At 34.9% G+C, this 12,302-nt stretch overlaps 3 protein-coding genes across 5 annotated transcripts; 2 read left to right on the top strand and 1 right to left on the bottom strand.

Moving 5' to 3' along the window:
• Window positions 1-2,058: 2,058 nt before the first annotated feature.
• LOC130713223 (uncharacterized) lies at window positions 2,059-2,388 on the top strand. The gene has a single exon (XM_057563012.1). The coding sequence runs from the start codon at window positions 2,059-2,061 to the stop codon at window positions 2,386-2,388; it is 330 nt and encodes a 109-aa protein (XP_057418995.1).
• A 105-nt stretch (window positions 2,389-2,493) lies between these two features.
• LOC130715746 (tRNA-specific adenosine deaminase TAD2) lies at window positions 2,494-6,110 on the top strand. Of its 3 annotated transcripts, none has more exons than XM_057565864.1 (8): window positions 2,494-2,698; window positions 2,892-2,969; window positions 3,099-3,136; window positions 3,896-3,962; window positions 4,784-4,943; window positions 5,036-5,132; window positions 5,305-5,405; window positions 5,729-6,110. In XM_057565864.1, exons 2-8 carry the CDS (start codon window positions 2,922-2,924, stop codon window positions 5,764-5,766), a joined length of 549 nt encoding a protein of 182 aa, XP_057421847.1. In that variant the 5' UTR covers window positions 2,494-2,698; window positions 2,892-2,921; the 3' UTR covers window positions 5,767-6,110. The 3 variants fall into 3 exon arrangements, with proteins under 3 accessions (XP_057421847.1, XP_057421846.1, XP_057421845.1); XM_057565863.1 differs by having other exon boundaries at window positions 2,850-2,969; XM_057565862.1 differs by having other exon boundaries at window positions 2,787-2,969.
• Window positions 6,111-6,682: 572 nt separating this feature from the next.
• LOC130715422 (pathogenesis-related homeodomain protein-like) lies at window positions 6,683-12,010 on the bottom strand. Its single transcript, XM_057565519.1, has 11 exons — window positions 11,545-12,010; window positions 10,555-11,067; window positions 9,676-9,829; window positions 9,387-9,510; window positions 9,185-9,297; window positions 8,610-8,948; window positions 8,097-8,330; window positions 7,878-7,967; window positions 7,675-7,725; window positions 7,187-7,414; window positions 6,683-6,995 (listed from the first exon to the last, which is right to left on the bottom strand). Exons 2-11 carry the CDS (start codon window positions 11,043-11,045, stop codon window positions 6,729-6,731), a joined length of 2,091 nt encoding a protein of 696 aa, XP_057421502.1. The 5' UTR covers window positions 11,046-11,067; window positions 11,545-12,010; the 3' UTR covers window positions 6,683-6,728.
• Between the last annotated feature and the right edge of the window lie 292 nt (window positions 12,011-12,302).

The raw sequence follows: 12,302 nt of genomic DNA, 5'->3' as shown, positions 1-12,302 counted from the left end.
GACAATGTTTTTGTTTGCGTCATGGGTCTAGAAGGGAGTTAGCTTCGAGTTGCTTGCATCTGGGTAGATTTGTATTTTTGGGTTTTGCTTCTCCCTCTCTTGAGTTGTGATGAGAGGAGAGTTGTTGTAAAATGGAGGAGAAGAATTGAATAGTTGCTGGGTTTGATATTCAATAGAAGAAGATGAATTTAACATTAGAGAAAATTAGGGGTTTTAAATTTTCTAAATATTTTTTTCTGGAATTAGATTTTTTTTCTGGGTTTTCAAGTTTAAACTTGAAGATGGAAGAAGATAATAGAGGTTTTCAATGATAGAAATTCTCTTTTTTTATGTTAGGGAATAATTTGCCACATTCAGGGACTAATTTGACGGATAAATATTTTCTTAACATTCTAGTTCCACTATCAGTCTACCTAGGCAAAAAAAAAAAATAAAAAATCCAAGTCACTGTTTCCGTTAACGGTCGTCTCAGTTTTTAACGACAGGGACTAATGTGAATGAGATTTGCCACATTCAAGGACTGCGAGAAGCATTTTAGAAGTTTAGGGACCAACTTGAAGGCGGCTGACACTTTCAGGGACCAACTTGGCTATTTACCCCTTTTTTATTTGAACCAATATTACCTTAAACTTTGTTATCACTAAAACTTAAGATATTACCTCCGCCGCTGTCATCTTCATCTGTTGTTGGCTTTGTTCTGAAGACCACCTTCGCCTCTGTTTTTCACCCCTGTTTTGCTTCTCCTTGTTGCTGCCTCTGGTGCCACGACCGTGACCTCCACCACCATCCACCAACTGCGGCTTCCATCGCTCATAACAGTTTCTTGGTCTCATCCTTTCTTTCCTCCAGATCTGGTTTGCTGCGGGGCTTGCCCCTGACTTAAAGGTGTTGAACACCTGAGTTTATGATAGCCTTGTAGCAGAGATTGCTGACGGCAGAGCCGGCAAGGTATAAGAAGTGACGTTCAAAGATGTGAATATCAAATTTTCTCTTCTGTTTGCAGCAGATTTACTTTGGATTTGAGCTATGGAGCCGCCGCTGATCCCCGCCACCACTGCTACTGTCCCGCTACCCTGGTTAGGGTTTGGAGACCCTGAAGGCTAGGGTTTGTCTGGCCCAGTCTTCATGGGCTCAGTGCTATTGAGCCTGTTTGTTTGCAAGTAGTTGTTATTAATCTCCTAGTTCTAACTTTAGGTTAGGTGTTGATAGGAGTCATGAGCTCAAGTGTAAGTAACTGACTTGTAATTCTCTGTGGGCTTGCCCAAGCAGTTGTACTACCCTTTTGGGTTATGGGCCTGGCCCATGTTATCAATGAAATGTTCACCTTTGACCAAAAAAAAAAGAAGTGTGAGATGCTAAACGTTTGAACTTAATAATAATTTTAGCTTTATGGGTTTTTGTGGTTGGATGAGGATGACTGTTTGTTAGAGGAGGATGGAGACGATGAATAATTTTTCCATGCTTATGAATTTGTTGTTTTTGTTGATGATGATGATGCAGTTAATGAAGATGGAGATGTAAAATAGATTTTGTTTAGTTAATTAGTGATTAATATTTTTTTAATGAAGGGGCATCCATGTGGCGTAATATGCAATGCCCTATCCAAGCAATGTTTGTTTGTTGATTAACCCAAAATGACATAAGGACAAAATTTGCACAATTTGGTTAACTAGGGAACCAAAATCACTTCTTTTACCACAAAAAGACCAAAATTAAACAATTGCGATAGTTTAGAGATCAAAAATGTAATTAAGTCATTTTTATTTAAAGAGAAATGTTAGCAACACACTAATTAAACACACTTCCATGTAATTGATCAAGTCAATACAAATTTTAATTTTAATACGTGAGAGAAACAAGTTGCCTATTTTGTAAATGGACCAATTATAGAGAGAGTGACATAGCGTGTGAGGGTGTGATCAAAATAATGTGTTGCTAGCACTAGTTTATCATAAAATATTATTTTGTTCACATTCAATATTATTTATAAAATTTTAAGATACAAATTATATTTTTATATTTTGAATAAGTTTATCAAACCCTTTCCTGGCTGAGGCCATGGCTCTTCGCGATGGTCTCACGGTAACTTGGGATCATGGGGTGCGGCACATTATCTATGATTCTGACTGCAAAGACCCTGTTTCCATTCTGCAAGTCTCGACCAGGATATCAACTCATGTGCATGCTTCTGTTCTTCGTGAAATCAGTGACCTTCTGGCTAGGCCTTGGCGCGTGGAGCTATCCTGGTGTGGCCGAGAGGCTAATTATGTTGCAGATTGGTTGGCTAAGCGTGGGGCTGTGGTTTCTACAGCTGGGTGCACTTTGATTGAGGTCCAATCTCCAGAGCTTGAAGTTCTTCTTCTGAGGGACTCTCTCTGGATTAGTTAGTTTTTTCTGTCTTGTTAATTTCCGATGTATAAAAAAAAAATTCATTTTTTTATAAAAAATATTAATTTATTAAAATCTAACCTAAGTTCGCATATGACACGTCCTTTAGTTTGGCAATACTGTACTAATAAAGATTTAACGATCATCGTTGATCAGTTGCTCGCCACCATCGGCGCCGTTTCCCCGTCTTCTTCGCCACCACCAGCGCCGGCCTCGCTCGCCGGATTTTGCACATCGCCGTAGAACGCAGCCTTGGCAGACTTCACTGAGTCACCGTCGCTGTGCCTGTGTCGAGGGCGATCTCTCGCAGGTGCATATTACGTGTTTGATGAAATAGCTCTTTGAGTTTATTGGATAGTCCTTGATATGTTTAACTTGTAGTAGTATTTTTTATACAGATTACAGAGATTTTGCATCCTAATAATCCATTATCCTCTTGGACTTGGTCACATTGGTTACAGAGATTTTACCTTCTTATCTCAAACCCTTGTTCTCTCACTCAGAGCATTCCTACTCAATCAGCTTAGCTCAATATGACCTCTCCAGAGACACTTGCATTCATGGAACTTGCAGTACACCAGGTAAATCATTCCAACACCCTCTTTATAGTTTATATGAACCACTCATTTCTCCATCTGGTTGGATTGTTGATTGTTTTCTCTTTAAACTTAAACACCTTTTGTTTTCATCTTTTTGCTCTTATGTGACAGGCAAAGTTAGCTATGGATGCCCTTGAAGTGCCTGTTGGGTAAGTTACCTTCACAATTTCATACATTTTTGATACTATTGGAAGCATGACTTGTGAATGATTCAAGTTGTTAATAGGATTACAAAGTTTTAGGTGAGTGACTGTATTGACTGGCATCCACATTCATCATTGTTTCGACGGTAGTTAGACGTGCTATTCAATGGTTGTTGAAATCAGAAAATATTTAGGGATCAAATGGCTGATTTAATGATAAAGAGGGTTTTTATCAAAGGATGTCATAAAAAGATGTAAAACTGTTAATTAGATTCGGGACTTATGACAAAACTCCTATTTAAAATTTTAGGTACTGTTTAAACAAAAAAAGTCAGTTATCTGCCTTGCAAAATTCATTTGAATTCAATTTCAATGTCATTCCATGGATCAAAATGAATTTCAGTGTTTGGATGTTAGTGCTCCATGTTTTAATCCATTTGCTGTGGAAAGAATTGAGATGACGACACTAGAGACTGGACTTGCATGCATAGTCAGAGATTAATTTAGCTAATAATTATGGCTGATTTTGATTTGTCCTATAACATGCTTTACCATGGGCACATGTTAATCATTTACCTTTAATTCTAGGTAGATTTACTTGCTATTTGTTTACTGTCAAACTGGTTGAAATGAATCTTCGTTTATGTGTCATCTTGATGTTATACTGCAATGAATAAGATTGCAAGAACTTTTTGCTTATCATTTAAGTGGAGGATTATTGCTCTTACTGACTATATTTATGCAAACTGTAATATCTGTTGCCAGCTGTGTAATTGCTGAGGATGGGAAGGTTATAGCCTCAGGCAGGAATCGAACTACTGAGACACGAAATGTAATATGATCCATGAGCTCTTTTCTGTTTTCATTTAGTTATCTTCTATACTTAGTTTCATATTTAGCTGTTCAACCTTTGTTACAATATCATGGTAGCAACATAAATATGAAGCTTGACTCATACATCTCTACAGTATGTACATCATAGGCTAAATTTCTTATCAATTGAACTCAAATATTGATTTATATGATTGAAAGTTTGTGGCACAATATTTATAATAATTAGATATGAGTTCTATGATTTAAAACCGTATAGTGAAAACTGATTTAGTTATATTCTGACCTTAAAAACCATAAAACATTTTTTTGAACATTCTATGCACTCTTGAAGTGACAGAAAATAGATAGAAAATGTGGAAAGTTGGAAAAGGTGAAAACATTAACTTAAATTGCTTCGTTGATATTAAGTTTAATTTGGATGGCATTTACAAGTGAGTGATCACTCACACAACTTGTTAATATTTATATACATTTTGTCGTCACACAACTTGTTAATATTTGTTTTCCCCAATCCTTTTTAATCAACCATTAGGTTCATAGTTAAGTACTATCCTTTATGATATTGGCTTTGTGTTCCATTATTCGTCATAGAGAAAAAAGGATTTGACTATTCTAATAAAGTTTTCTAATATCAAATATGTCAATGTAAATAAGAAATTTTCATTCTTTATTTTGTATACAGAATGATTGTTACATGTTTCTTTAAAGCTTTATCGAATCCTCTAATCATGTTTTTTTTTGTTGGACTTTTCATCATTATTGTTAATTTTTTTCATCATCCATGAATTTCTGTTATTATTACTAAATCATTTTTTACAGGCTACCAGGCATGCAGAAATGGAAGCTATAGATGTGCTTCTAGAGCAGTGGCAGAAAAATGGACTTTCAAGGTCTGAAGTTGCTGAAAAGTTCTCAAAGTGCAGTCTTTATGTTACCTGTGAACCATGCATAATGTGCGCATCTGCTTTATCAATTTTAGGCATGCTCCATCTAGTCTACCAACTGTTCAATCTATTACATTCACAGTCTTCATGTTGACCTTTCTAATTCAATTTTTGTGTGTTATCTCAGGTATAAAGGAAGTATTTTATGGCTGTTCAAATGATAAATTTGGAGGTTGTGGATCAATACTATCGTTGCATTTAAGTAACAATAGGTCACTCAATAAGTACGTCTCTTAACACTTAGACAAACCTTCTTTATATCTTTTCTTTTACTTATTTGTTTATCTTTTATTGTGTGCAAGTTATTCACTACTATTATTATTTTTTCACTAGCTGTTTTGTACAAATTTGCTACATCTCACGTTCTTTTGTTCACTATTTTCTTCTAATTAACAGTGAAGTTCCATCTGGAAGGGGTTTCAAATGTGTTGGAGGTATAATGGCATCAGAAGCTGTTCATCTCCTGCGAACATTCTATGAGCAAGGAAATCCCAATGGTAAGTTACTTTTAACTATTCCTACAAGCAGGCAGAAACCTTCAGAGCTTTATAAAAAATGTGTTGATTTTGTAAAAAATAAACAAAAAATGTGTTGATTTTATAAAAACTAAACCAATCACAATAGGTTTGTTCAAGTGTATCTTTGAAAGAGTGTGTTGGTAGCACTCCTCTTTAGATATTGTTTGTTATGTTGGTGTGGTGTGGTCCATATAGGCCATTGCAATAATACTGCTACAAAATTAGGATGCATATAGCTCAGAGCTTTGAGTATATATATTTTTTCTTTAATTCCAATCTTATGTTTTTTAACTTCTTTGCAGCTCCAAAGCCCCATCGACCTCTAGCACGTCAGGCATGAAGTTGAACATGTATATTTCTAGGTTGAGCATTAACTTAGCTCTCACTTCGAGGCAAAAAGTGAAGGAACTCTTGTTATTGAGACAAATGTGTATTCATATTAACTCGAGTAGTATCCAAGCACATACTAATTTTGTGGTTTTATGTTGATTTTTGGTTGTCTTGTGTTTAGTGACAGTTGCTAATGTGTGGGAAGAAGCTCATACTCTGTTGGAAAATCAACTTTTGTATGATTAGAATGTGTTTAAGAAGTTGAATCAAATGTATTAGTTGAATATTGTATTAACAATTCAAATTAATTGCCCAAAGGAATTGAAGCGTTTCAATTTAGAAATATTTGGTGAAGATAGAGTGAGAATCTCTGTTGTGTTGTATAACGGATTTTGTAAAATTTGGTGCCAAACTTTAGTTAAACTCAATAAAAATTCATGTTTAACTTTATGCTACAAAGAAGTCGTGATTCATATTTGTGTTATGAGATTTGTGAAATCACGTATGCGTTGATGTAAAAGGATAAATAAACATGCACTTACAAATTTGCTATATTAGTGTTTGAAAACGAATTCTGGTGCGATTCAGATCCTTATCCAAATGGAAGCTACACGATGTAGGTTTTGCCCAATTTACACAATTATGAGATTCGTTATCCTGAAGCAAACATGTTATATCTTTGTTTTCTTTGGGATTGGCATGTTAGTGAATGCCTTTAACAAATAATATTTTTTAGCAACTTATAACCAATAATAGAATAACTTATTTTTGCTACAAACAAAATAGTCTTAAAACTGCTGTTTGGGAAACAAAAGGAATATTATTTTATCATATTTAAAGTTTTTATCAAAATAATAGTATCAAACAGTATTTTTTTAATTTTCCTCAGCAATTAGGTGAGACAGGGATATGAGAGTAAAAACAAATACTATTTTACCTTTGCTCTGCATATATTTTACAAAAAAAAATGTATTATTCAACCTTCTCCCTTAACACAGCTATGGGTACATATATAATAGATGGTTCATTCGAATGTGGTTCAACTGAATCTTTTACTCTCTGTTTTTGAATTCCAGTTAGTTTTTGCTTCATACTATCTAGTTTAATCTTCAATCTGCTTAGTCTCTCAAATTCTTTCTCTGCAGCCTGATAGTCTCCTTCAGATGTAAAATTTACTTTCCTCTTTCTTTTTTTCAACAAGTTCTTCAAGCTCACATCATCACTGTCCTCCATGAAGTCCTGAAAACAACACAAAAAATTAAAAACTTGCTAATGAAGGTCCTTCCCAATACGAAATAGTGAAATACAATTATTGATAAAACTACAAGAACAATCCTCCATTCCTTGTGAGCTATGCTATCAGATATAAGTATTATTTCTCATTCTCAAGCACAAAATGCATACATAATATGAAATTAGTAGAGAAGCACCTTGTTGCCATTTTCTCTTGGCTGAGTTGAAGATAATTTTCGTTGTGTTCCCTGGAGAGGACTGCTAGATGGCTGTATTTTCTTTCCATCAGTGGCATTTTTAACATTCTTCGGCGAATGGGTGATAGTAAGTGAGGTCTTTGATTCCAAAGGATCAGCTTTCTCCTGGTTTAGTAATCTAGAGCTCTTAGAAGTGATATTTTGAAGCTGATCTGAACCTGCTTGCAGCTGAAGAAAATCCATTCAAATTAGTTTTTCTTGCAAATTCAAGAACAAGAAAATTTCTAAATGTATGGCTCAAAAAGATGTCCTATGATAGGATAACTTTTACAATCATGGCAAACATATGACAAGCAGTTACATACATGGCTGAATTGTGGATAAAAATAAGAATCAAAGATTGAAAGAAGAGATTGGAAGACAAACATTACTAACATAAAAGTGACATGAGAGAGAGAGAGAGGGCAGAATATTGCAGCATAGCTTACCTTTCTGGTTTTAAGCGCTGTGTAACGTGCATTTTTGAACCATTTGCTGACCTGCATTTTCTAACATGAGTTAGTGATTAAAATTTGGAGATTGAACTGGTAGAGTAGCTAAACATGAAAAAAAGAAGAAGAATGTGACTGAACCAAAAGCAACTTCATAGTTAAATCCAGATCAAGAAGATTTGGAGATAGGAAGTCATAACCTTCTGAATCTCAAGTCCCAACTCTTTTGAAAGACTTTCCCTTATAGATCTTGGAGGAAGTTCATTCTCTGCAAAAACTTGGCGAAGCCTCTGGCTCATTTTGCAAGAAAATGAAAGATGCATATTAGGACATACATGACTTTTTTATATATTTGTTCTCAAGTCTCAACTGGAAGTTTCAGAAGTGGTAATAAAGGTCACAAGTTTTTCGAGCAATACCTCAACCGCATTATGGGGAATCCTAAAATTAGGTCTTCTTATATTTACGCCCAAAGAACCCCCTCTGGTCTTACTGTTGTGCCCATTATTGGGATTTTTATTCTCACTTTCGTGTAAAGTCATGAGAGTATCAACAGCATCACACTCCTTTTCTCTGCGCTTTCTTTTACCTGGACCCCAGTCTTCATCTTCACTCACTTGTTCACATGCAAGAGCATCCTTCCCAAACATTTCCTGAAAAGATGAATACATGTTCATGATCTAATTTATCCTTCAAATTTGGATTAAAAAAATATGAAACTTTATATCTTTTACTAGCATTTCCATGCAAAATGATAAACCATCTAAATCATCACAACCAAGGATAAGAAAGACATCTAATTGGCAATTCACTTTTAAATCAAGACACCAAATTCTATGAGAATAAGCAACACTTGTGTGCCTACAAAAGGATTGATAAAAGGAAGGGCTTAAGACTAATTCTTCTCTGAATGACAACTTCTATATACTTACGTCATAAAGTTTCTTGTAGTCAACAGCTTTTCGCTGCCTACGACCACATTCCTTCTCGTCAGACTCATCAGAATCTACGCTACTATTGACAGAAAAGTGTTCATGGTTAACACCATCATCTAGTGGAGAACATTCACTGTCAGAAGAACACAGACTGGTGGAACTGCTTGAATCATCAGATGCATTATGATCACTTTCTTCTGTGTTGATATTGCGGCTGTCTTCTGCCCTCTCTGGATTATAATCATCATCTTCAGAATCATCTGATGGCCATTCTGCTTCAGGATTCAGTGACGCAACATCACCATCAGGCAGAGAAGCCTCTTCTTTGAACACATCCTTAATTTACACAAAAAGGCCTTATTAGTCAAATCAATATGAATATATGGATATGGGTTTTTGAGGTGAGGGGTATGGTTTATAGAATAATGACTGAAAAATATCAATGGGTCACACTTACACATATATGCTTTATTATACAGGAACTTGTATTTTATAAACTCAAAATGGTTGATTTAGAGAGAGAGATGAAAACTGAAAAATAGACAGTATAAGAGATTATTAGGGTAAAATACCTGCCAATCACTGTGCAAGGAGAAGCGAGTTCCAAGATGGGCATTCATTGCACCAAGAATTTCCATCTTACATGCACAAAATTTACAAAGCCAGCCCTGGTCTCCTTCAGGAACTACAATAAAATCAAACAATTCATTGATTTAATAAAGTTAGCACACACAAATTACAGAAAAAAGTTGATAAACATATTCTGGAACTCACTATCTTCACTGTCTAAAGGAGGATCGTGACATTTTTGGTGAAAGGCACGATTACATGTCCCATCACACAGTATAATACCATTATCCGGAAGATCTTCACGCAACTTGCACTTTGCACATAATATCTAGGCACGTAGAAAAATTGAAAAATCAATCTAGTTTCTAAAACGAGCTTAGTCACACTCCATAAAAACAAAATAAGATGAGGAGCATGCTTGCAAGTCTTTAATTGGAAAGAATGCAGAAATATTTAACACAGTGAAGTATTCACAGTACTGATACTTGCTTACATGTTCATGGTCTGGATCAATGACAGAATCTTCAATGCTACTTGAGGAACTAAGAGAATCCAATTGGTGAATAGCATCACGAATACCAAGTTTATATTTTAAAATCTGCTTTCGAGCTCTTTGTAGCTCCTTTTCTGGCCTAATCTTTTCTCGACTGCGATAAACATTTCTATCCACAGTTAGTAAAAATGAGGTCATATCTTTATCTTTTTTTCTTTTTGTGTTGTTTTGATATCGAGGCATGGATACTATACATCATACGATACACTAAAATATTAAGAAGTGACAAAACAAATTAGAATATCGAAAAGCTCTCTCAATATACCAGTAAGGAAAAGGTCCACAATAAACACAAAGTAGTTTTCCTATTTCATTTTGAAAAAATAGTTTTCCCACTAATTGTTAGATTATATTTGAATGAATTAGATGAACAACGACTACTTCACTACTTAAATTGTTATCTTTTTTCAGCAATGGGTAGGCTTCAGAATGCTGGGCATTTGCAAAACTTAAGATTTTTATTTTATCCAAATCTTCACATATTTTATGAGTTTCCTCATTCTTATTGTATCAAGTAGCAATGGAGAAATTACACAACATTTGCAATTCAAAGATGACCAGACCAATCAATTTCGTTTACAGGCATATAGATCTATTGATAGGAAAGATGTATACAGTAGTGTATTCATACCAAGCTTGTCATGGAAAATATAAGGATGACTTCATCAATTTCCTTCTATCCCCAATTTTAAACAAAGCATATTCATGAAATACTCAACAACACCAGTCACTCACAATCTTAAATATCTGTCAAGTATCAATGCAAGCTATTTACTAAACATTTAAATAAGAAAAGCTAAAAGGAAAGGTTTCTCATACCTCTGACCTTTCCAACCTTCTCCAGAGTAAGCATCAATAAGGTTCTGCTCTAGTTTCATTTTGATTAAAAGGTACCTCGTTCTCCTCTGCAAGCGCGAAGCTTCATCGACATCTACATTATTCTTTTGCCTTTTCTTCTTTCTCCTTCTCTTTAATTTTTGTAGCTTTACCTCCCCATCAGCATCTTTCCCCTCTTTTCTAGAGCCGAGAGAAACTTTTTTACCTTGTAGCTTTGACGACGACTTCTGTGAAGATTTTCTGTCAGTTTTATGTAATTTCTGTCTACTAACCAATTTCTTATTTGAAGAATCCTTGTGCGGCCCCTTGAGGGAGGAGTCAGTAACTCTCTTCCTTGATATATTAGTACCAACGCTGTTAGTACGAGATCTTGATTTCATTTTATGCTTCTTCCCTTGACACTTTTTGAGCGCCTTCAGAAGACCGGACTTTTTCGGTCCTCCTCTATTTAACTTCTTGTCACTATCCCGCATATTAATGTATTATCTGTCAACCCTGAAAGTTCAGGCATAAAATGAATACAGTGACATTAAAATCACTGGTAGAGTGATAATCTAGAACAAACCATTCCTGGTAGATAGACAAACACATTTTTGTATGAAGGGCATTGACTGGATTGAAATTGCACAGAGAAATGCAGAATGAAGCTACTTCTTATATTCTAGTTACACAATTATCAAATACTTGAGATCAAATCAGGATGGAACAGTCACCAAAAGGCAAATACAATAGTGCCAAATTGACAACAATTGTAGCATTACATGGACAGTGCTGATTGAAAAACCAGGAAGAACATTGAATTAAAAATTACTTGATGAATTCAATAAAACCACAACAAATAATAACAAAGATCAAAGACATGATGTCAAGGCCTTGACTTGAATGAATGAATCCAGATGTCAAACCCCACAATAGTTTCTCGTTAGAACAGAAGAAACCCACATGAGATTGAGTCAAATAAAGAATACTAACCTGCAATGGGAGAAGAAAATGGTGAAAGATCACAACTTTCTTGAGCTCTGAAGCTATATCTCTCTCACATACAGAACATGGTGAGATTGCATTACTGGGAAGGATTGAAAAAGTGAAGTTTGATTCATTTGAATTGGGAAATTGGGTCTCAGATTCCCAATGTTGTTGATCAAGCCCCAAGTGCCACCACCAACTGTTAGCTTCTTGTTACTATGAAAAATTGAAATTTTTCTTCTTTTCTCTCTATCTTCTGTTCTCCACTGATGTTTGTGTTTGGTTTTGGACTAATTATGGCAGAGTAAATGCTAAAAAGATTGCAACTTTGGGAAAATCAGATTGATTTTTGAGGCAATGGTGTGTGTGTGGAACCGTCAATGCAATATAGGAAGCAGAAGAAGAAGTGAAGGTTGAAGAAGAAAATAATACTCCTGGTTGGTTATATACACAGAAAAAGAATGAATGAATCTTTGTGTGATCTCCAAATAGATTGAACTAAGTGTAAATTCAGGCAAATCAAATTGATTGAGAAAAATAAAAAAGGATAATTCAAAGACATTTTATTTTTATTTTGTTTGAATATAATTTTTTATTAGACTTTATACTAGTGTGACATTATGCAATGATACTTCATAGTTTATACCTCCAAACTCTTAAGTCTCTTTAGACATCCCAACAACAGCCCATTCTTGTGTCTTCATAGCTGTCTTTATAATGTTTTTTTTTGGTACATCGGAAAATTAAACAGACAAGCAACAAAA

The sequence above is a fragment of the Lotus japonicus genome, chromosome 4, assembly GCF_012489685.1.
Source record: "Lotus japonicus ecotype B-129 chromosome 4, LjGifu_v1.2".
Taxonomy (NCBI): Eukaryota; Viridiplantae; Streptophyta; class Magnoliopsida; order Fabales; family Fabaceae; genus Lotus; species Lotus japonicus.
The sequence above is the reverse complement of the archived record's forward strand: the minus strand, read 5'-3'. Positions and strand labels throughout refer to the sequence as shown.